Here is a 23,313-nt window from a genome sequence, read left to right on the forward strand (position 1 = left end):
ATGCAGTCGTGCTAGACGGACGGGCGCAGCGACAAACCGCTGCAGGCTGGGAGGAGGCAGGGCGCGGCCAGGTGCGCTGGAGCCGGCCTCACCGCCAGACACGGCTTCGCAAGCGCGGCGCGAGCAGCGCGCGGGCCGCTGCCGCCATGGGGATGTGGTGGGGCAGAAGCAGCGTCGTCGTCGTCCTGAATGGTCTGCGCGTGTGTCTCGAGGCTCGCACGCCTGCAGTAGCAGCCGCCGCCGGCGATGTGTCCTGCTCCACCCCTCGTCTCGTCACCCACGCGCAGCGCCAATCGGGCACACGGTGGACGTCAGGGAAACGCGGTATGGCGAGCGGTCGCAGGCTGTGCCCGACCGTGACCGCCGGATTGACGACACGCCCGGTGGGCGCTGCACGACATCACATCATCCACCCGGCGGGTCACCGCGAGGCAATCGGCGGCAGCCCATCCCAGATCTGCCCTGCGTTCTTGACCAGATGGCGGCGGATGCGTGCGTAGTAGGTGTGTGCTGGACGGCGATACCGTCTGGAAGGGTGGTCGCCCTCCTCGCCAGGCTCGCGGCGAGTCCAGGCCTATACCGCCACTGCTTGACGGTCTGCATGGCGGCGGGCCCGCCCCGTTCGGGTGCCCAACGTCTGCTGACTACCCACGATGCAGTGGGTGCGCCGTGGCGGGGCGAGTGAGGGCGAACGGTCGAGTAGGAAGAGGCAGTAGAGGCAACGTAGCCGGGCGAGTAGTGACTACTACTGCTGAGGAGCATATCCCGCGCGTTGCCTCGCTTACAGATAGCCATAATGATAATATAGATGTGACGCCGGACTCAGTCCTGCACGCGCTCATCGTTGAGCTCGGAAATGTGAAGTCGTGGTAGTGGATGTTTGACGGACGGGGTGGAGCACTCTGCATGATTCATCGAAAGACCTGGACTGCGCAAGGCCCGCTTGCAAGGCTTCAGACTCGAGAAGAGCAAGTCTCGTCACGGAGCAACAGACACGGAAAGCAACGACGATCATAAAGCACACACATTGATGAAACTTGAAAGAGAATGAGGACAATTTGTTTTCATTCCGCGTATCCGCGTTATCAGTATCGAGTGATTCACAGCTCGGAGTGACAATTGTTAACGGTTCCCTCAGCCACGTCGCTCTGCAGACCCAAGTGACCCACCAGCTGACGTTGTAGGCCGGGACCTGAGCTTTCTACGAGTACAAGATATCCAAAATTTGTCTCTGCTCGGGCTATTCCAAGATGTTCCGAGTATGCTTTTTTTGTTGTTTTCAACTTTCCGTGGTCGTGCCCAATGGCAGAGTCGAAGCCCGAGTGATGTGAATCGTTAAGAAAAGTCGTAGCCGCCGTGGCCGCGGCGTTCACCGCATGGAAAGGCCCGGCTGGCTTTCAGGAAAGGAAAAATGGGGTTTTCTGACCGACACGCCGACCGCAAGCCATGTTGTGTCGTGCGTCGATCGCTGTTGTCGTCAGGAGGAGCTTCGCAGCCCGAGCAAAGCCCAGAGCAGAGTGGAGCCCTTGACGGGAGCAACTCAAGCGTCGCCTCCAGCCTTCTCGACGGGCTCAGCAGGCGGAGCGGCACCGAACTCCTCGTCCTTGTCGACGTTCCAAAGAATGAAGGGACCGGAGTACATGCGCTGGCCGTAGCCGTCGCTCGGGCACCACCAGCGGCCGACCATGAGCCTGCCGCCGGGGAGCATGATGCCCTCGTAGGCCCACAAGGCGTCCATGTCGATGTTGCCGTCCTCGACGAAGTACTTCATCATGGTGATACGCTGCCAGCCCGGGATGCCGTGCTGCGGCGGAAGCGGGTTCAGCCAGCCGTCGGCGAAGAAGTTCTCAGAGCTGTCCTGACCGCCGCCCTGGAAGCGAAGGGACTGGGTGGCGAAATCGATCGGGTTGGACTCGGAATCGGCGTTGCTGCTCCTCTGAGCGCGGGTCCTGGCCCTGCTGGCGGGCATAGTCAAAGACTGCAAATGGTGCTCGAAGACCGGCGGCCAAGACCTCTGAGACTCGTCGGAAGCGTTAAGGTTGAGTTCCTGAAACGCGTGGTCCGGGTCCTCTTCGCCGTTCAGCTGGTCAAGGATGGCCTCTTCATGGTGAAGACCACCGCGGATCATGTCGATCTCCTCACGGTCGACGAAAGCATAGCTGCCCTTCCACTTGCCACCGAGGGGCTGGGTGCCCTGCGACAGCTCGGAAACCCACCAGTGCGGACGGTCGAGCTCCTTGAGGGCCTCAAAGGCCGGACGCAGGACCTCGCCCTCGTGAATGAGGTGGCAGCGCCAGTACTGAATGTTGCGAAGAAGCCACTGCATATTGACGTCGAGGCCTGATGGACCGAAAATGATGGGGGTTGTAACGTTGTTGGCGTAGACCATCGACTGGGCGTACGGGAAACCGTAGTGGTGATCGACGTGCCAATCATCGAAGGACAGGAGAGCTGGGGCAAGAAGGCATTGGATCGTGTAGAGGAAGCCAACGTGAGCAGGCAGCGGTGTAGCCGTCTGGCCCGCGAACCTGTTGCTGTCGCATCCGACGATCTGAATCAAGTTGGTCTTGCCGACGAACTTGATGAGGTGGGCAATGTTCTTAGATTCGTAGATGATTCCGGCCTTGGTGGTCTTGTTCTTGTTGTGAGCCTCTGTAATCATGTTAGCGCACTGCCGCATCGTTTGCAAATAATTATGAGGAGCCTCACCCTTGATCAAGTCCTTGAGAACGGCGAGCGCATTCTTCTCGTTGCCGCGAATGCCCAGCCCGAACTGGAGTTGCGGCTTGACGCCAAGCTTCTGCGACTTGACGTCGATAACGTGAAGGACGCTCTGACGCTGCTTGTAGGCGTCACGGAACTTAGCGTTATCGTTAAAACGCTTGCCAGTGGGCACCCAGGCAGGAGAGTCGAAGAAGTCCAGGAAGCGACGGCGCCAGAAGGAACACCCATCAGCTTCAACAGCGTCAAGAGTGGCAGTGCAGACTGCCATGAAGCTGAGAAGGTCCTTGTCAGAGAGGTTGGAGCCAATCTGCTGGTTGATCTGTGAGGTAAGTTGTTAGTCAGGCACGTTGCCCTTGCCGGCGATTTGGAGCCTGTGGACATACCTCGATTGGCAAAGAGGCGAAGGCTTGCTTCGTAGCCATGGTGATGGTGTTTGCTGATCTTTGGAGGCAGAGGTGCTTGCTTGATGTCTTGTTTGCGCCCTCCTATGACCAGGAAGGAGCAGAGTTGGAGTAGGTGTGGGAGGTTGTCGGTGGTCGGGAGGAGAAGGTGACAATGACAGCAGGAAGGCCACTCTTTATAGAAAGGGACCTTGCGATTTTCACATGCTCATGCAGAGTACTCGCGGCGACCTTTGCTGCCTAAGCACGAGTGAAACACGCTCGCGGAGCGGTGGAGTGAGGTAGCGCCTGGGCTGCTAGAATGATGAGGTAAGTTATCATATGACGAAGGGTCATTGTATGTTATTGACCGCGCTCCATCCAAGGATGAGATGCTGCTCATACAATTAGGGACTGCAGCAGCGTATTACCATTCGCTGGTAACCATAGATGCAGCGCTTGCCCAAGACGAGCACTTTGCCACCAGCGACGCAGACCTCAATGCGGCCACTCATTGAGCGACTTGCGCCCTTTCACGAGACAGCAGCAAGTGATTCTGGGCGTTCCTCAATCACCCATATCAATTCTTTTCGGCTTCGCACACTCACATGTCGACCCGGGCGCTCAGCCGAATGTGAAGACGCTAGCAGTGCAGAATCCGAAGCATCTGACAGAGGATCGAAGCCAGGAGAATGATGCGAGAAAGAGCAATGCAATCGGCGGAAGATGTATACCGGACGACATTGGGATTACGCAGGTACCAATGCATGCTGCCAAAGGCGTTTCGCGCGTATCGGACATGCCGCTTCAAAGGAAGAAAGCCAGAGCACAAACCACAACGGCAAGCGCGCCCATGCTGTCAATCCTGCGCGCCGAAGTAGCAGTGCTATCGGAAGCAGTGGAGGATGGCGATTCTGCAGACGCATCACCAGTACTGGCCGACGTCGAAGTATCCGTAGTGCCTGTCCCGTTGGGCCTTTCTGTTGCACTGTCCAATGTCCCTGTTCGCCAGTTCCATTAGCATACCTTAAGCAAATCAGACTGGCTGGCAGCTACTTACCTTCGATGCGAGTAATCATATAAATCTCTCCGGTCCAATCCGAGCTCATGAACAGCCGGCCATTACCATCCCAGGCCAACCCAACAGGCCTGAAGCATGCGCTTGGGCAAGCCGAGAGATCTGGATTGGAGACAATGTCGACTGCAGCGGTTCTGCTATCGCTGGGTTCGACAGGTTCGCCATTAGCAAATTCAACCACGCTCAACTTGTACCCAATGGGCTCCTCTCTGTTCCAGCTGCCATGAAAGGAAATCCAGGCCTGCGTGCCTTCAGAGTTGAATTTGATGTCGAGAGGTGCCATGTGGGAATCGAAGACCAGGCGAGGCGGGATGCGTTCTCCGCAAATCTGATCGTTGTTCGTCGAGTTCTGATCGTTTGGAGCAAACTGTTCGCCGGTCTGGCCTTGGAAGTCCGGAAGATCGTCAACTTCCCAGGCTGAGAAGCAATCTGGATATCCGAAGTTTTGGCCTTGATTGGGACTTTCGGTCCCATTGAGATATCCCAAGAAGTTCAGCTCTTCGGCGGGATTGTTCTCGTGGATGTCTTCTCCAGATCTGTTGAGTCTATCGCCACTATTCTCAACAGCCCAAATGCCGCCACCATTGGGCTCTTCTGCAATACCAACGTTGTTTCGAAGTCCCCAACCGAGAAGCACACCGTCGCCGTTGAAGTCTAGCGGCGAGGTGATGCCTGTTATGTTGAAGGCCTTGACTTGGCTGTGGCCAGATTCGATGTCGCGCGCTTCGAAGTCTATATTTCCAAAGCTTCCGCGGTTGACCACGATCATTCCCGGAGCAGCGCGCGAGAGTAGCAATGTCCTGGATGTATGATCTGTACCCTCCATGTTTTCGACCAGTGTGCTCGCCTCGGAAGTCACCTGACGTTCGGCACCGGAATAGCTCCAGGAGTATAGCTTATCCGAATTTGATGCGTACAGAGTCCCGCCATCAGAGGACAATTCGATGCCATGGTTGAGCGTGACATCAGTTATAATGGTGTCCTGGGAGGCGACAGTGACACAAGATCCGCCGTCATCATCGAAACTCAGAGCCGTTATGCCAACGCCTTCTTCTACTACCAGGAGATTCCCGTCGTTGTCAAACTTGATGCCGCGTGGGGAGTCCAGTCCATTTGCCACCAAGCGGGCGACATAGCCGCTGGCGACTGAAGGACCGCTATATGCGGCCGTCAAGGTCGAAGAACACGATTCTGTTCCGGAGATGCTACTGGACTGAGCGCTGATGCTTACGACCAAGAAAGCCAAAGAGGCGATGATATTCTTATCCATTATGGGCAGCTGAGCGTGTTTTTCCTGAGTCGGTGAGCAGTTGCTATTCAGCATCGGAAGCGATGGTGCCTTTATCGCCCTGTGATGTAGCAGCAAAAGCACTGTGAGCAATGACGGACCACGCTAAGGAAGAGTTCCTTGGCTGGAGGGGCAGGATGCGCCTTGCGAATCACCGCGAGGCTGGTCTATACAGCTGACTTACCGAGCCGGGTGTCTGAAGGTGCAAAGCAGGCGGAGTCTCTTGGCGACCTGAGCTTAACCGGATCTCATGCCAAAGCAACCGAGCCGCGTCGTGCTCGCCCTGTAGCCGCATATGTTGTATTCCCGGGTTCTTTGCATGAAGGCGGACATGGCGGCTGTGTTGTGGTGAGGGCGTTGCGGCAGTGTTGCGCAAGGTGTCTGGAAAGCAGCTTCTGCGCGTCAACGGCGGTTCTTGAAGCACGCCGCGTTCACTTGAGAGGCAGTCGGCTTGCGAGCTGCCTCAGCGTGGCCGTCATGCCTCTGATCTTGAGTGCTGATGGGGTGCTTGGGTGCAAGGCGGGCTACAGCAGCCTACGCTGACCTGTCTGATGGCTGCAGTGTGCCATCCAGATCGACGGCCAAGCATGTTGCATCGTGCAGGTGGTGTAAGGTACCTTAGCGTTGCGATGCCGCCCATCACTGCCGCGGACTTAGCCAGCCCTGTTTAACACCGCGCGACGATCCACCATGCAAGGGCCGCCTCTCCGGTTCTCTGCACCGAATGGGCACGTCCGGCACGTGGAACTTCGATGGCCTTGGAGCCCCGGCAGAGGTCGCCAAGCTGGTGCAAGGCTGAGCTTATTACTCGCACTGCCGGTGTTGATGGAAGACGCGGTGCTGTGAAGTGTTTGCATTCCGGCAGTGGTGAAGCCCCCGCGAAGGGCGGGACAGGCGGGTCAGCACCACGGCAGGCCGGCAGCAGACTGGATGTGGGCTTTGAGAGAGTGAAGGGGCCCATTGCATCATGCCCGCCGGACTTTGCCATACCAGCGATCTTAGCACCGCTCGCGTCGTTCTGTACATCGCAGAGGACCGGAGGTAGGTGCTAGAAAACCGCGATCACCATTACTTGAGGATTTTTCATCTTTCGTCTATATATTGACCTCCAAGTCACAACCACTCGATCTTCACACAACGTCAACCCACAAGCCCCATCAACAGCTCTCGACGAACTTGAGAGCAACGCCACCAACACCACCCACAACAACATCCAAACCCAAACCCCCCCAGCCCTAACCCACACCATGGCCGCCATCATCGACAAAGCCAAGGAAGCCCTCGGCCACCACAGCGGCAAAACCTACACGCTTGCCGGCCAAAAAGTCGGCAGCACAGGCTTCGGCCTGATGGGCCTGACCTGGCGCCAGAACCCGCCCTCGCAGGCACAGTCCTTCGAAGCCATGCGCACCGCCCTCGCTCGCGGCGCCAACTTCTGGAACGGCGGCGAGCTCTACGGCAGCCCCGAGCGCAACTCCCTGCACCTGCTGCGCGAGTACTTCGAGCAGCACCCCGGCGACGCCGCGAAGGTCGTCATCTCGATCAAGGGCGGGCTGGAGAAGGGCGGCATGAAGCCCGACGGCCGCCCGGAGAACGTCCGCAGGAGCATCGACGAGTGCCTGACGCAGCTGGCGGGCACGAAGAAGTTGGATTTGTTCGAGTGTGCGCGCGTAGACCCGCAGACGCCGATTGAGGTTACTATGCGTGCGGCGAAGGAGTATGTCGATGCTGGCAAGCTGGGCGGCATCAGCCTGAGCGAGTGCAGCGCCGACACGATCAGGCGTGCGGCGAAGGTGGCGACGATCAGCGCCGTGGAGGTCGAGTACTCGCTCTGGGCGACTGAGATCCGGGACAATGGCGTCCTCAAGGCCTGTGGCGAGCTGGGCATCCCAATCGTTGCTTATTCGCCACTTGGCCGTGGCTTCTTGACTGGTCAGATCAGGAAGCACGAGGACCTTGCAGACGACGATGTCAGGAAGCACTACCCTCGCTTCTCGAAAGAGAACTTCCCCAAGAACCTTGAGCTGCTGACTCGCCTTGAGGCGCTGGCAAAGAGGAAGGGCTGCACCCCCGGGCAGGTGGGCATGGCTTGGGTCAAGGCACAGAGCGAGCGCGATGGCAACCCCGTCATCATCCCTATCCCCGGCGCCACGACTGCGGAGCGCGTGAATGAGAACACGACGGACGTCGAACTAAGCGAGAACGACCTGAAGGAGATCGAGAGCATTCTGGCAAGCGTGGAGATTCACGGCGACAGGTACGGCGGACCGGTGAATGCTCTCAACTTTGGTGACAGCCCGCCTGAGCAGTAGTGGCAAAGGGGTGGTTATAGATATTGCAACGATGAATACAAAAGATATTTCAACTACTTCAAAATTTTCAAATGCTGCTTCGCAGCACGCGAAATGCAAGATTGAGCTGGGGCCCCCGTCCAATTGTTTCGGAGAAACTCCACCTCGAGTAGTTTGAACTATTGCGGAATGACTTGGTCAATATCAGTCCAATGGAGCCCCCAATTAGCGCCTGAGAGTCATCTGCTTTCTTGAATACCTAAGCACAGGTCGACAAGTCCAGAACTTCGTGTGTCGACCTTCAAGGCATCAAACCACACAGACACTCGGGGTTGCAAGGGTTAGGGTTGCTTCTGGGCTCATCATCACGAGCTCACAGGAGGACAGCCACGCGCAAGGATGCGGAAAGACAGAAGGCTGATCAGAGCCCTGATCTTCCTTTGAAGGCTGCTTCAGCATCTATGACCTCGAGTCTCACAAAACATCGTTCACGTGTGCCATCTGCCCATGCTCGAGTCTTCACATGCCGTCACAAGCACAGGCGTGGCCATTGAGAGGGACAACAAACGCAATGACAATGGATTTGAAAGTTCACATCTTATTCATTCTAATTGACTAACTCTAGCACATGTCGAGAAGCACGTGAAGATCCTACAGGCACGTCAGCAACCGTAAACGTGACAACATGTCGGGTTGAAGCATGTGAAGGGACGGTGATTTCAGGTCTCCAAGGTGATTGGATTTTTCGTCAACGTGTACACTCCCCTCCTCTCAAGCCTCACTTCACGAATGAGGTGTGCTTGAGCGGAAAGGGAAGCGCGAGTCTCGGTAAGAACACAGCGAAATATTTGTTGTTCATCATTTGAGCAGTGCGAAGCAGAGATGAAGACGTACCATTGATTGAATGGCTATGCTAATATGGACGGCTGCCCCAACGCAGAACCTCATGCAAATAGAAAAGATGCCGTCTAGGAACTGCAATTCATGGAGGAGTATATATCTGCTTGGATCGTTAGCAAAGCTCTTCGCTATTATTGGATTGCCTCGCGCCAGACTGATCAACTTCAGAGATTTTGATTTTCGTTTGTGTTTGTAATTCTTCACTGAAGTTGCAGCAGAAAGGGTTGACATCATGAGATGAAGTCGAGGCGGAGGAAAGGATAAGAGTAACGTACCTTGACTTATTTATCACACGCAGGGAATCATCATCACGTAGGCCACTGGATATCTGTCAGTAAGACTTCCGAGAAGAAGATCCATAATCGACAAGATAGTGCAAGCTCTGCATTCAGGCTGGAATTTGGTCAGTAATTGTTCTCGTGAACTCGAAGATCTTCGGGACATACCTCATTAAATCAGAATTTTCAGTGTAATGTACGTTCATAACGGCCTACGGTCGTTTACACCGTAGGCCGTTCAAACAGTGTGAATAGTTGTTCATCATTGCAGAGGCGGGAGGGCGTAGGGGAAATTGATGCTAACCTATCGGCCGTTGTCAGTTATTTGCTTCAAGCGAATAGCACTTTCAAGGTTCGACAATGCAGGGCAAAGATCAGTCGACGCTTTCTCAACAATCAAGGCCCCGGCCGAACACCCACGAGGGTTTGTACGCCCTCGCTTTTTGCGAATGCCGACCGAAGACTTGGTCTGTCCGCCCGTTGCGTTGTAGGTCTCATCGTAGAAGGGGAAATGGTGTTGAGAGGAGGATAATGTACCTGAGAGGCTTGTTAGTGCTATGTTCGCAGAAACTATGCCAATGATATAATGGTGGTAAGAGCGTGTATGTCAGACAAGGCTGAAACTTAGTTTGACAACATTCAACATGATATATTCGTGTTCGAGGAATGCCATTTGTCACAATATCATCAATCGGAGGGGAAGGGTAGGAATGATATGAATCGGAATGTCGTACCTTTTACAACATGAGACGGTGTGATGGGACTGCAGAGTCCCGAGTACGAATGGTATCGCAGAAAAGAGATCATTGATCATGCATTCTACCTGAGATGTATTGTTAGCCTATGGCCTAATTCGTATGCACTGTTGCATAAAGATGAAAGACCACAAGTGGTCAGAGTAATTCTAGAGTTGTATAGTTCCTTCATGACGCTATAGGAATTGGATTGTTCGTGATATAACATCCTTTGGTGGCCGTTTCGAGGGAAGGGATGGGGTACCGTACCTGTTGGCGTGAATTGTCGCGAGAAATTAGTGCATGCTTTCCCGCGCATCGAAGCGCATGGCAGCTGCCAACCACACGAAGACTTCATCTCAGTCAATCTCTTCAAGCTCGAGTCGAAGAGAGTGCGTTGGCATTGCCATGGCTGTCGAATCAACGAGAAGCGTGATGGGAGAAAGACGTCTCGAATTTGAGGAAGAGAAATCTTATACCAAGCGGCGGCGTAAGCGGAGGTGCCGCCCGACTTTGCCAAGAGATTTGGTGAGAAGTGACTGCACGCGACCGCGTGAGGGGTTCGCGTCACGGCTCGACGCGACTTTCGGCTTGCCTTGGTGATGACGATTCGACCAAACAGAGAGTCGCCGCTCTGCACCACAACAGCTGCACCACAACAGCTTTGGACCTATTGACTGAGGGACTTCAACAAGCACAAGGCCGCTGCATTCAGCATGGAGGGCCAAGAGCGCCCGGGCATCTTTGAGGATGTTCGCTACACCATCATTCCAAGCGACGACCTGACCGATGATCAAACCAAGCTGGTATGGCCCTCTACAACGCGTGATCGTGAATGCTTGCTGACCCTCCACAGCTCCGCGAGACCCTCGATGAAGAAGGTGCTGTCTTCTCGTCTCTGGGCGATCATGGCGGTATTGCGAACCTGCACGAACTTACGCATGTCATCTCCACCCACATCGATTTCCCCGATTATTCTCGCGCAGTCGACCTCGCCGTCGATGTCGTCAGACCCATGTGGGTGCAAGTTAGCATTAAGAAAGAGAAGATGACAAACGCGAGGCCTTTCAGCCCAGATCCGAGCCAATACTTCCACGATGTTGTCCTTACATCCGCAAACCTGCCTGAAGGCGACAAGGAAGCTATCATGGCCGGTGTTCTAGCACTTGGTGGGCAGTTCAGCAATCCACTTACGAAACTATGCACACACATTGTTACGACGGACGAGAATCATGATAAATGTATCATTGCGAGGACAAAGGGAATGAGCTGCAAGATCCTGCTGCCTCACTGGTTCGATGTTTGCCTCAAGCTCGGCAAGAAGATCAACGAGGGCCCCTATACCTTTCCTGACCCGGAGATCTTGAGGTACGATCATGAGAGACCGCCAAAGGCAATTCCGTCACCACACCTTGAGGATGCAAGCACAGATCAACCCTCGCACGCGCCTGAAGCCTCGCCTCCGTCTTCACCATCTGCTGCACGCAAGAGCCTGAACGCTTTCTCGAATAAGAGGGTCTTCCTCTGCAAGGATTTGGAGCTTAGCAAGCATCTCCGTGGCACCTTGGAGGTCATTGTTCAGCAAGGAGGCGGGTCCTTATCTGACAACGTCGCGGACGCTGATGTGTATATCGGACGTTACCGTGAAGGGCGTGATTACGTCCAAGCATCTCGTGCCCGCAAGGAAGTTGCCAGTCTGGCTTGGTTGTATCACGTAATCAATCGAAACCATTGGACATCCCCAACCAACAAGCTGCTTCATTATCCCATCCCGAAGGAGGGCTTGCCTGGATTTTCGAACATGAGAATAAGTGTATCGAACTACTCAGGAGAGGCCCGGATCTATCTGGAGAACCTAGTCAGACACTGCGGTGCTGAATTCACGAAGACATTCAAGCAAGACAACACCCACCTGATCACCGCGCACGAGAACAGCGAGAAGGTCGAGGCTGCCAAAGAGTGGGGAATCAATATCATCAATCATCTCTGGCTGGAAGAAAGCTACGCGAAATGCACCGTCATGCCACTGACTGTCCCGAAGTACACCATATTCCCTACTCGCTCTAACTTAGGTGAAGTCTGTGGGAATATGGCACTGGACCTACAAGCGGTGGAGCGCAAGTTTCTACCGAAAGAATCATCGCCTCCTAAAACATCGAACAAATCATCGCCTCAGAAGGCTTCGTACGTTATGACCGATGCTACCAGCCACACAATGTCCGATCATGAAGAACACCCAGAAGAGCCGGCAGATGCTGAGAACGTCGTCGAGCCTGAAGAACCCGAGGAACCGAAAACCGTCAAAAAGCGCGCTGGTAGGCCGGCGAAGACCACAGTTGCAACGCCACGCCCTGCATCTGATGAAAAGGAGAACGAGTCCCCAATCACTAGTACTGGTCGAGCATCGAAGATGAAGGCTGTGGGCAAGCTCTCTCTTGCAGCTGAAGACATGGCGTTATACGATCGTGAGATGAAGCGCAAAGGCGGCTTGCTGCACGGAGGTCGCAGGTCAAGCCATCATGAAGAGGACTCGCCAGCCCCTGCGGCTCATCAAGCCAAGAGGCAGAAAAAACGAGCGAGTGATGAAAATACCTACGACGTGACGGCACAAGGCAGTGATCTCAGTGACGGTGAGACACAGAAGCCCATGAAACCGGCAAAGAAGGCGAAGACCGCGAAGGAACCCAAGGACAAGAACCCTAGTTTGCCGCCAATAGTCCACAGGATGATGGTCACCGGCGACGAGCGGTGGGTTGGGAAGCCGAAGAAGGAAGACGAGGACAAGAAGACTCTACGCGCACTCGGCGTACAATTAACCCAGGACCCGAAGGATGTCGACATTCTTGTTGCCCCCAAAATGCTGCGCACACCAAAATTCGTCTGCGCCCTGGCCTCTGCGCCTCTTGTTGTCGACACTAAGTATCTTGACACAGCGCTGAAGCAGAAGAAGCTAGTGGAGAACCCGAAAGTCTTACAGGACCGTGATGCCGAGAATAGAATGGGCTTCTCTCTCGCAGATGCACTTGAGAGGGCCAAGATCAACAACCGCAAGCTCTTCCGGGGCTGGAGTATATTCGTCACACGCGACATTCCAGGAACCTTCGACACTTTCAGTTCCATCGTATCCCTCAACGGCGGCAAGCCATTGATGTACCAGGGCCGCGCGGGCACCACGCTCCCAAAGCGAAGGCTGAAAGACGACCCAAATGCAGGCGGCGAAAGCCAACATCAGGGTGGCGAAGAAGAGTTTGATTATGTCTACCTGGTATCTGGTACTAGTGAGCCGGAGAAGAAACTGTGGAAGTCCTTCTCGGAACTAGCGGCCAGGCAAGGTCTAGAGGCGAGGATTGTGAAAGCAGATTGGCTACTACATGCGGCCATGAGTCAACAGATTGCATGGAAGGACACTTGGGATTTGACAGAGGACGCATCCTAAGCCAGAGCGATGTTGCCTCGTGTTGATGCACTTTCTCTCCTCTCTGCATTTGCGGCTCGACTCTTTGGCATGGTCGGCACAACGGTCTTTGCATGATTTTGACGATTTTTGTTTTCCAGCGTGGCGCAGGAGGGTCTGGCTTCTGGTTCTTTCGACGTTCCTCATACCCCGTTTGTGAATAAAATAGTTCCTTAGCTCTCGACCTTCACTTTCCTCATCTGATCCGTGATCGCATCCTCGCCCTCGTCCTCGTCGTCCTCTCCACCCTTGCCAGCCAAGCCTTGCTCCCAAAGTTGCTTTCCCGTAAGCCTCTTCTCTTCAGTCTTGCCCCTGCTCTTCTTCTTCTCTTCCGCCTCCGCCTGTTCTTTCTGCCTCTGTTTCAACTCTGCCATCTCCTTCTTGAAGTCGGCCTGCCACTTCTTGAATGACTCCGGAGTCACCTTCTCACCCTCAAACTTCCTGTTCTCTTCTTCCTCTGCCTTCCTCATCTCCTGCTCGTGCGCCTCGTTGACAGCATTCTGCCGTGAAACAATGAGCGATTCCGCCTCGTCCTTCAGCGTCGAGTACAAAGTGAACACCATAGCCATGCCCATGTTCTCCTCAATCGTAGGCTGCAGAGCCTCCAGCAAGCGGGCCTTGTCGTCTTGAATGTCTAGGTGTTCATGTTTGGGCGCATTTGGCGGCGCGGTGATGTCCAGCGTGGGTGCTTCGTCCGGGTATGCTTCGCCATATCGCACGTTCAGAAGGATGGTCGGGGGCTCATCATCGTCTTCTCGTGTGGGGATGTCCAGCTGCATCGATATGCGGTATTCGGTCTCACTGACGTCTGTGATTTCCTCCGGGAAGATTGATTCGAGGACTTCCCGCTCCTCCTGCTGCTCTTCGCGACCCATAACTGATTGTTTATTCCGGATATGTGGAAAGAATGAGGCTAGCTCAACGCAAAGTCTTGAAATGCGCCTGTATGTGCAGAAGCGAACAGTGAGTGGCCGTGTAGGCTTCTCGTTCAATATGTACAGCAGCCTTTCTACAGCCCGCTTGAATCAAGTGGGATGAGCTCTCAGCAATCTTGTTGCCGACCGCTGGCGCTCCTTATCGATAAGAATCTCGGCTGGGAAATCTTCGCTACCGCCCGCTTTCACGACCTCTACCAAAATTTTGCTCCTTGCTCTCACGACCTATACCAAAGAATATTCCAATCTGCATATATTGATACGACTTTTGAAAAACTGCTATGGCCAAATCCAAGCCGAGCAAAGCAGACAGCAAAGCTCGCAAGCAAGCCAAGAAGATGGCCACCAACGAAACCCCCGAGCAGCTCTACGCCTCTGCTTTGACCTTTGTCGAGCAGTCGCAGCCCCTCGAGGCTCTTCAGCAGGCTCAAAAGCTTTACAACGCTGTCCAGAACCAGTCTGTCACTCAAGCGCTTCCGGCGCTGAACCTGCTCGGCGAGATCTGTGTTGAGCTGGGAGAGATCGAGATGGCCAAGGGTTACTTTGAGCAGGCTGTTGCCCTTGACCCTCAGGGCACTGTTGGTGGAGCTCTTGCCGACGGTGCAGAGAAGTTCCTCTGGCTCGCGCAATTGGCGGATGAGGGTGGAAAGCAGAGTGTGGCGTGGTTCGAGAAGGGTGTGCAGTGTCTGCAAAACGAAATCGCCGCGCTCGAGTCTGGGCAGGCTATTGGCTTGGACGAGGAATCTCTGCTTCTGTTGAGGGTGGAGAAGAAGCGCAAGCTCGCCAATGCGCTCTGCGGCATCGTGGAGATCTACATGACCGACCTGTCTTGGGAGGACGATGCTGAGGCGCGGTGCGAGAACTTGATCACCCAGGCTATGGCCGCCGAGGATGAGACCAGCCCGGAGATTCTGCAGACCTTGGCTTCCGTGCGATTATCTCAGGAGAAGAAGGAAGACGCGCAGGCGGCGCTGAAGCGGTCTATGGGCGTGTGGAAGGATCTGGATCCCGAAGACTCAGCGGTGCCTGACTTTGCGACGCGAATTTCACTTTCTCGGTTACTGATGGAGGCTGAATTGGAGAGCAGCGCCATGGACGTGCTAGAGAGATTGGTTCTGGAAGACGACCAAAGCGTGGAAACCTGGTACCTTGGTGGCTGGTGTCAGAATTTGATTGCCAAAAAGACGGAGCGCGGTGAGTCCGGACCCGCAGGCGCTCAAATGACCGATGCAGAGCACGAGTCAAATCTGGGAGCGATTTACAAGGGCAGCAGGCGCTGGCTGAAGACGGCCCTGAAGCTCTATAAGCTTGTGGAGTATGAGGATGAGCGGTTGAAGCAGCATGCGGAGGAGCTCGTGGCTTCGTTGGATGGGATGTTGGGCGCGGAGAAAGAGGGCGAAGAGGATGCAGACGATCAGTGGGAGGACGAATGGGAAGGCATCGAGGATGACGAGGACGATGCTCAGGATGGTGCCGACACTGAGATGAAGGACTCGTAATCTTTGACCATTTCTTATCAGACTCACGATAGATGCCGGGATCCATGTTCGGGCTGTGGAGGCTTGAAAGAACCAGCAATTCTTGACTAGCATCAAACAACCAGCTAATATGTCGCCCTCATATCATGGACCCTATCCTCAATGTTGTCGATATAAGCGCAGGCTCCCCTACTTGCCTCGAAACTCGGCCATTTGACCACATACCTCCGCCAGAACACATGACCGCTTGGTGCCCTCATCCCTCTTATTGCAGAGCACCTCACCAGCTTCTACTGTAAGAAAGTTTCGGCGAAACCGCCCTATCTTGCAACCACATGCTTCTGGCCCATGACTTAAATCGCAGTGTTTCTCCACATCCCAACCGATCCTCCCGGAAGCTACGCCAGGGCCTTCTATCAAAGCCAGTCGAGCCAGAGGTCAGCAAAATTCGGGTACTTGTGACTTTTCTCCACCTCCACACGGGATGCGAGGCTGCAGTGCACGCGTGACTATGCGTGCTGAACGTGCGTGGGTGCGTGTCGCTGGCCAAAGGTTCGGCGCTACGGGGGCTTCTTGTGGACCAATGTTTCAACGGACGACCTGAAGATGCTGGTCGCGATTGACGGAGCTTGTACCACTGTCAACGGTTGGGATGAGTAGGTGTGGCGTGTGTCATCCAAGAAGTTTGGCAAAAGTCATTTGGGAGGTTCTGGACACCTCGCCGGCCCCGCCGAATCACACGAAAATCACGACCACTGCAATGCACGAACGCGGCCAGGGCGCTGGGATCCTGCCTGGACAACCAGTGGTTTCCCGGTGGGAAGGAGACGCTGCTGCTTCATCAAGTTCCAGTAATGGCCACACCAACTGCAGCCGGCAACCCGGACACGACCCAAGCCATCTCCGTAAGGGGCCTGCAAAATGTTTGGACGTTCGCGGTGTCGCTGGAACGAGCGCGAGTCTTGAGACAGGGTGTGGTGGCACAGAGCCTGATGCGATAGGGCTAGCGCACATTCCAGCGCTCACGCCGAGTGAGTGCGCCCACGGCAGCTCGCCGACAGGCCCCATCACCCGTCACCATCCTCGGTGGCTCTTATAAGGTTTGCGGCACTGCCGCTCAGCCATCGAGTCGGCGTTGCAGAGGGTGATGCGTATGTGCAGCTCCCCTGCTGAAGATGCAGGTCGTGCCGACCTTGGACGTCAAGCCCTCCCAGCTGAGCACACCATGAGGGCCTGGGTGTAGCTACGCGTTCGATCGTTCGAAGAGTACACACAATCTGAGGCATACGATTGGCTGCAAGCCTCCGTGGGCCAGATGGCTGGTAGCCAAACAGCAACGCGATCCTGGCGCCCCAATCGTGGCTCCGACGCAGGTATCCGGCCGGGTGGCAACAGATCATGCTGCGTTCGCAGATGGTGCACGCAGGTACAGGCCAACTGTCCCTCATTCCATGGGCTACAATAGCGATGAACTCGCGAGCAAGATGCTAAAATTGACTTGGCTTGAGGAAAGGCTTCGGCCGGTTCCCCTGGATTGACGCGAACGGGGTGTGGGAGGAATGCGGCTACGGAGCCTTCCTTTGTGCAACAAATACAAGCATGCGGACCGCCATCTTTGAGTTCAAGCGCCGGATAAACGTTGAGTACACGTTCGCGCACGATCCATACCTTCACAATAGGCTTCTGGGGTCCATATGATTGCTGCACGTCAACCATGCAGCGCTGCGAACCACGTCCAGCGTGACCGTCAAGACCTCTGCTGCCTCACCGGACGCGGCCAGACATCAGACAGCGTCACGCTGTCTTTGGGCTAGATCCGTCCCACACAGGAGGGTGTGGCGCGGCTGGCCGTGCATCCTGGCTGCACGAGCGAGAGAGGGCATTCGGGGAAGTATGAATCTCTGGAGTAGCGCCAACGCTCGCGCAAGGATGACTTACTGAAGTGAGAGCGCTGAGAGCACCTATATCTCTTCGCCGACCACTGCAATCGGTATCCTGCGAAGCGCTGTGCGAGTGGTGCCTTTCCGAAAGCGGCCATCTGAGACTCACAGCGGGCCTGGGCTCAAGACATCCACGGATGCGGCGAGAGTCGTCCGTCTTCAGCATCAAGTTCGCTCTCGTCCAGATCGCTATGCTGGTCAGCGATGATATCTTTTGCTACAAGTACTTTTCCTCTTACCTGACACAAAGGATCTTGTGTGAACTCTCTTTCGCTTCCTTTCCTGTCTCTTGCCTCCCTGCCAGCCTCTTTCGCCATCGCGAGACAAAGCCTCGTACAGACAACGACAGCAGCAAAGAAGCTCCCGCCGAACGGATCGCCAAAGCCCACTCCTTGTGTGCTGTCGTGTGATTGCAGCAAAGGTGAGTGGCCCATTCTTTGCAACAAGTAGACAAAGTACCTCGCAGCGGCAACGTGCACCACGCATGCCGGTAGCCCCTGATGCCGCATGAAGTTGCGCATACATGCGCGCGAGACAAACTGCTTCCTGAAATGTTAGCAATGAGTTCATACACTTACGAGACATGCATCAGGACGTCAACGAAGCTTTTGTGCTCCATCGACTCTTTTGAATCGGTGGAAATCCATCAAGCAGCCTCAGCACCAGCAGATATCACCTCAAGATGGCCATGGCTTCAACGGAGATCGTGACCCAGGGCCGCGGATCAGGCGACGATTACGGGCTCGGTGCCATCGTGGAGCACAACGCAGCCAGTACCGAGCAGTTTCCGCAACATACGGAAGACTCTTCCAAAGGCCTGGGAATTTATGTGAGTGCGCTGCTATTCTCAACTCTGACCCTTGCTTACCGTTCCTTAGCATGATGGATATGCTCCAGCTTACCAGGATGGACAATACTTCGTCCAAAGCCCACCGACCCCCAGCCCGAGTGATGGCATCCGCACCAGGAGCGGCCGGACCACGAGAAGAACTGACTCGCCCTTCAGCACCAGCAAGTCTCGCATGTCCATGTCGCCGATCGGCAAGTCCAAGAAGTCCAAGAAGACCAAGCTCGACAAGTCAAAGACGCCACATTTGACAGCACCGCTTTCCGTTCTGACCAAGGATATGGATGTCCCGCTCAAGGACATGGACGAATGGGTCCACCGTCCCGCGGAAGTTCGACGTCAAGAGGTGGAGAAGCGCAACGGATATGTCACTCGTCCGATGAACTCTTTCATGCTTTATCGCTCAGCATACGCCGAACGCACGAAGCAGTGGTGCCTCCAGAACAATCACCAGGTCGTCTCTTCCGTTTCTGGTGAGAGCTGGCCCATGGAGCCACCAGAAGTCCGAGACCAGTTCAACGAGTGGGCCAGGATCGAGCGCGCCAACCATGCTGCCGCGCATCCAGACTACAAGTTCTCGCCCAGTAAGACCTCCAGCAAGCGCCGCAAGGACGAAGACTCCGATGAGGACGAGCCCGATGGCCTAGACGACCCGGACGGAGAGTATCGCGGTGGCCGCAGCGTTCGACAGCGAAGGCAAATCATCAAAGACGACCCTTCTCTTCTTCCGAGCAGCCACGGCTTCGAATCGACCCCGTACTTCGGTCAACAAGGCCTAAGCTACGAGCACGCCCAGTACCAGTATGTCACTACTGGCCGTCCGCTGCCCTCCAACGTAGCTTACGACCACAATGGATTGCAATACAATCCTCAGACCGGCGCATATATCCAGTCCACCGTCCCAGCGCAGCCTCAGTACCAGTACGCCGTGCAAGAGCCCCTGCCACCGCGCGCCCCCACGCCGCAGTCGCTCGGCACGTACGGTTTACCCAGCGGCCAGACTCAGGAAGTCTTTGCGAGCTCGAGGACCTCGACGCCCATGCAGCAATACAGCCAGTATGGGCAGGCCGTCTACCCGCAGTATCAGTATCAGGCAGGCTACCAGTCCGCTGCACCGCAGCTGTACGAGCACCAGCAGTACCTCCAGGCGCAGCTTCAGCCGGCGCACGCCATCGATCCGTCGTTGGAGATTATGCTTGGCGACGCGGCGGCGGGCGTGCACGCGAAGTCGCATTTTGAGACGGCCATGGGTGACATGACGGCCGACGAGCTGGGCGGGATGGATTACTATGACCAGCAAACCAGTCCGGATGCAACTTTGGCGCCGACCTGGTCGCCGACGGACGGACTGAAGTAGAGTTTGACGAGCCAGCGCTGGTGTATGTGGGTTTAGATATGATAGAAGGCGTGCCGCACTGTGTCGTTTTTCTTTTTGTAGATGCCTTCCGCATAATAACTCATTAACTCTTTCGTAGTCAAATCGAACAAAGTCAGTACCTCGCCGATCTCACCTCCAAAATCTCATCTACATCTCAATCAGCGAACCCACCGCATTCTATACCTTTCAATCCCACCGACAAGGTCTTTGTCCGCCGAGTTACACACACGGCAACGCGCATGCTCACGTGATCCCGTGCTCCATTTTGACGTCTCACAGATTGCTTGAAAGGTCAAGCGATGCGCAGGGACCCTTGCAAGTGGCAGCAGCCCGAAACTGGCGGCGGACGAGTTGACGTTGGAGTTAAGTTTAGCAGCTGAAAAGGGCGGCCTCGCGCAGACGGCAAGGCTGGCCTAGCCGCGCATGGCATCCGGTCTATAACGGGCTCTGATATCAAGAGAGGAGCTGGGTCAAAACCATTTACTGCGACCTTTCTATCGGTCAATAACGAGTAACATGCAGCATATGAGAACGATTCGTAAGACAGTTTCTGTGGATTAGAGTGACGAGAGCATGCCTTGACTGCCCTCGCAATTTCTTCTACATTCGAACACAGGCATTCGAAGGATGCATTGAAACATCTGATTACGTCTCAGTGCATGTGCACGCTTCGGCAGACGTACGAATTAAACTAACAAGGTTTCAATGTCTATGCCGCCAGGACTGAACCACATCTTCGGCTGCAACTCGTTAGACGTATTGGCATTCCACGGCATTCACGTCGTCGAAGATAACGGACATGAGTGGCCTCCTAGACGACATGTTCTCGGTCAAAACAGACTCGCGGCTACATTATGCATAGGGCGCTTCGACATGGCTCCGCATTTCGTAGTCTTTTTCTTGCGTCCTGCGCTGAGTCTTCGACTGTATGTCCAGCTCTTTGAGCCGGAGAGTATCTGACCTTGGCTAAAACTCTGTTGGTGGCGCTAAGTTTCCGCACGCGAGCATACGTACCTTGCTAGGTTCTCAGCTGCTTTGCCGAATTACTCTCGATGCGTCCGCGATGGCCCATAAGAGTCCACTCCTCACCGAAAATAGCAGCCATCTCCCCGGAGCAGTCAACCCCCAGCGCCCTCCGCCCCCCGCCTTTCCTCCCTGACCCTCCTGTTCTCCGCCCTCCTCTCCGCTCTCTCCCTCTCAAAAGCCTCCCTCTCCCGATCGACAGTTCCCTGCATTTTCTCCGCCATCGCAGCATTGTTCGCTCCTTCCATATTGATGTACGCCTGCGTTTGACGAATCGAATCCTCAATTGCCTGTGCCCAGCTCGGCTCATTGTCATTCTTCTTCTCTCCAAGCTGGTCAGCAGTGATGCTGTCCCAGAGCTCCTCATACCGCGCGAACTCGGCCTCCTGGCCGAGCGTGATGCGGCGGTCGTGCCGACGCTGGCGCTGCTCGATGCGGTTTTTGATAAAAGCAGAGAGATTCTCGGGCTGGGGCTTCTTGAAGCGCAGCACGGGGACGCGGTTCGCGGAGAAGAGCACGGGGACATGGCGTCTGCCAGAGAGCTGGGATAGGGGATGAGGGCGCGAGAAGAGCTCTGATTCGGGCTTGGGCGCTGCACTATTGTGCTCGTCTGACTGAGGCGGCTTCGTTTCCTTGCTCTTCCGTTTGCCTTTTGGCAGAGGGTTTGGAGGAGGAGTAGATTTGACCTTCGCAGGAGCCCGGTCCAGCAGCGAGGTAAGGTATTCGGCGCTGCTTTCGTCGCCGGCTGCAGCGGCGTCTAGGTGGTCGATAGCTTCATAGCCGGCTTGGAAGGCCAACCTCAGCCGGCGGTAGCTATGCAGGTGGATCGTCTGCTTGAAGCGATTGCGGATGATGTTTTGCAGCTCATATTGGGATTTGGTAGGCAGGAGCGCAGCGCGAGATTGCTGAAGCAGAGCTCGATACAACGCGATCGCGCTGATGCGGTGGGCGCTCACATGGCGAGGGACGAGAAAGGTCGGCATAGACTGCTACTTAGCCATATGGAATCGTGTTGAAGTAGGCGGGGCTGGAGAAGAGAGAGAATAGAGAGGACGGGCGAAGCTCTAATGGGAGGTAGCAACAGCCTTGGCACGCCGTCACGTGCAGGTACCTCGAGTATTGCAGATTATACAGAAACATTTCTACAAGATATAGGAAGGGCGCAGTGACGCGCTAATTGACGTGGTCGCATCCAGTGCGAAAAAGAAAGGAATGCCTGGAGCTCTGTTCGCTCCTCTGGCCGCGCATCCTCATCATCGAAGCCCATACCCACTATGCGTCGAACACAAACGCGCTCACCACATCGCCTTCTTTATAGCCAAGCTCCTCCAACGTCTTGTTCTCCGACCAGACTTTACCCAAATACATGAGCCTCACTTTCCTAGGCCCGATCTTCTCCTGCACCTCCCTATAAATTACCGCAGCAGTCTGCCCCATGCCAACCCTCACACTGACGTCCATCCCGCGATCACTCAACCTCGCCCTCACAGTCACCTTCTCGCCCAAATCCTCCTCTTTCCCCTTCCCCTTCTCTCCCATCACCGCATCCTCCTGACCACTCTTCTCCTCCTCTCCCTCCTCCTCAACAACATCCCCAGGATCAGCAACCACCCAAGCCGGAATCTCATACTTCACGCCCCTCTCATCAAACACCCCGCCGGCCTTCTTCTCCCGCCCATTGCTCCTCAACTGCTTCCCGACTGCCACCCTCCCATCAGGCACATTCAGCCCGACGGCGTCGACGATCCCCTGCGCCTGCGCGACGTCGCCGCGCCGCAGGCACTCGCAGGCCAGCTTCAGCGCGCTCCACACTTCCGCACTGCCGGTCACGCGGGTGTCGAAGAAGGCCTCGCGCTCGGACTCGAGGAATCGCCGGGTCCAGGGCGGGGTGGAAGGGCTGTTGGGGAGTGGAGAAGGGGGCCGCAGGGGCTGGTTCGGGCGCGTGGAAGAGGCGGTGCGGGAGGGAGGGTCGGAGGGCGAGGATGCGGGTTGGTTTATCGCGGCGCGGGAGGAGTTGTGAGGGAGCGAGGTGGCGTTGGGGGGTTCATTGTTGCTGGTTGATGTGCTGGGGCGGGAGGCAAAGCAACCCTGGAGGGGAGGAGGTTAGGTCGGAAAGTTCGTGAGAGGGAGCGGGTAATGAGAGGGGAGTCAGGTACCATAGGCTATGAGATCGAAGTCGCGAATGCGCCTCGCGATCGCGTTCGCAGCAGCGACGTTTCTTGGGTGGGGATGCGGCGAAGCGAGCGAGTGGGCGTGTTTCAAGCGATGTCGTCGATTGGCTCAGCAGAAGCCAGGCGCGTTGATTATGATTATGATATATGGTGTTGCAGGAAAGACAGACGGTTCGAGTGACGGATAGGCTAGGCGAAAAGCGCTCCTCTCGCTCGCCAACTCGCGCATGCGTTCTAGCCCTTCACTGCACAGAGCGGCGCAGCAGCGAGATGACATCGACGCCTGGACGCCTCAGGGCACCGATCCGCAGGGTCCCTCGGCAACGTCCCCGAGGTCGTCCGCGGGCTCCATGCTTCACCCATCATTCGTCCGCCCTAGACGGTTCACTTTAGCACTACATACTGTGTACATTG

The 23,313-nt window shown here is 55.6% G+C and overlaps 9 protein-coding genes across 9 annotated transcripts; 4 read left to right on the forward strand and 5 right to left on the reverse strand.

Annotated features, from left to right (window-relative positions):
- Nucleotides 1-1,048: 1,048 nt before the first annotated feature.
- On the reverse strand, nt 1,049-3,146 carry WHR41_05905 (uncharacterized protein; the record flags this gene model as incomplete). The annotated part of the gene is made up of 3 exons (XM_069374510.1): nt 1,049-2,652; nt 2,710-3,043; nt 3,108-3,146. The coding sequence occupies 3 exons, from the start codon at nt 3,144-3,146 to the stop codon at nt 1,541-1,543; spliced, it is 1,485 nt and encodes a 494-aa protein (XP_069228388.1). The 3' UTR covers nt 1,049-1,540.
- A 765-nt stretch (nt 3,147-3,911) lies between these two features.
- On the reverse strand, nt 3,912-5,452 carry WHR41_05906 (uncharacterized protein; the record flags this gene model as incomplete). Its single annotated transcript, XM_069374511.1, has 2 exons — nt 3,912-4,105; nt 4,165-5,452. The coding sequence occupies 2 exons, from the start codon at nt 5,450-5,452 to the stop codon at nt 3,912-3,914; spliced, it is 1,482 nt and encodes a 493-aa protein (XP_069228389.1).
- A 1,265-nt stretch (nt 5,453-6,717) lies between these two features.
- Nucleotides 6,718-7,782, forward strand: WHR41_05907 (uncharacterized protein; the record flags this gene model as incomplete). The annotated part of the gene is made up of 1 exon (XM_069374512.1): nt 6,718-7,782. One exon carries the CDS (start codon nt 6,718-6,720, stop codon nt 7,780-7,782), a length of 1,065 nt encoding a protein of 354 aa, XP_069228390.1.
- A 2,448-nt stretch (nt 7,783-10,230) lies between these two features.
- On the forward strand, nt 10,231-13,109 carry WHR41_05908 (uncharacterized protein; the record flags this gene model as incomplete). Its single annotated transcript, XM_069374513.1, has 2 exons — nt 10,231-10,479; nt 10,530-13,109. Exons 1-2 carry the CDS (start codon nt 10,390-10,392, stop codon nt 13,107-13,109), a joined length of 2,670 nt encoding a protein of 889 aa, XP_069228385.1. The 5' UTR covers nt 10,231-10,389.
- A 191-nt stretch (nt 13,110-13,300) lies between these two features.
- Nucleotides 13,301-14,002, reverse strand: WHR41_05909 (uncharacterized protein; the record flags this gene model as incomplete). Its single annotated transcript, XM_069374514.1, has 1 exon — nt 13,301-14,002. The coding sequence occupies one exon, from the start codon at nt 14,000-14,002 to the stop codon at nt 13,301-13,303; it is 702 nt and encodes a 233-aa protein (XP_069228386.1).
- Nucleotides 14,003-14,343: 341 nt separating this feature from the next.
- On the forward strand, nt 14,344-15,561 carry WHR41_05910 (uncharacterized protein; the record flags this gene model as incomplete). Its single annotated transcript, XM_069374515.1, has 1 exon — nt 14,344-15,561. The coding sequence occupies one exon, from the start codon at nt 14,344-14,346 to the stop codon at nt 15,559-15,561; it is 1,218 nt and encodes a 405-aa protein (XP_069228469.1).
- Nucleotides 15,562-18,162: 2,601 nt separating this feature from the next.
- On the forward strand, nt 18,163-19,684 carry WHR41_05911 (uncharacterized protein; the record flags this gene model as incomplete). The annotated part of the gene is made up of 2 exons (XM_069374516.1): nt 18,163-18,309; nt 18,359-19,684. 2 exons carry the CDS (start codon nt 18,163-18,165, stop codon nt 19,682-19,684), a joined length of 1,473 nt encoding a protein of 490 aa, XP_069228468.1.
- Nucleotides 19,685-20,823: 1,139 nt separating this feature from the next.
- On the reverse strand, nt 20,824-21,711 carry WHR41_05912 (uncharacterized protein; the record flags this gene model as incomplete). The annotated part of the gene is made up of 1 exon (XM_069374517.1): nt 20,824-21,711. One exon carries the CDS (start codon nt 21,709-21,711, stop codon nt 20,824-20,826), a length of 888 nt encoding a protein of 295 aa, XP_069228467.1.
- Nucleotides 21,712-21,774: 63 nt separating this feature from the next.
- On the reverse strand, nt 21,775-23,143 carry WHR41_05913 (uncharacterized protein). The gene is made up of 2 exons (XM_069374518.1): nt 22,885-23,143; nt 21,775-22,816 (listed from the first exon to the last, which is right to left on the reverse strand). The coding sequence occupies exons 1-2, from the start codon at nt 22,885-22,887 to the stop codon at nt 22,001-22,003; spliced, it is 819 nt and encodes a 272-aa protein (XP_069228466.1). The 5' UTR covers nt 22,888-23,143; the 3' UTR covers nt 21,775-22,000.
- Between the last annotated feature and the right edge of the window lie 170 nt (nt 23,144-23,313).

Source organism: Cladosporium halotolerans (genome assembly GCF_011745625.1).
Source record: "Cladosporium halotolerans strain TM138-S3 chromosome Unknown Sca20, whole genome shotgun sequence".
NCBI classification, from domain to species: domain Eukaryota; kingdom Fungi; phylum Ascomycota; class Dothideomycetes; order Cladosporiales; family Cladosporiaceae; genus Cladosporium; species Cladosporium halotolerans.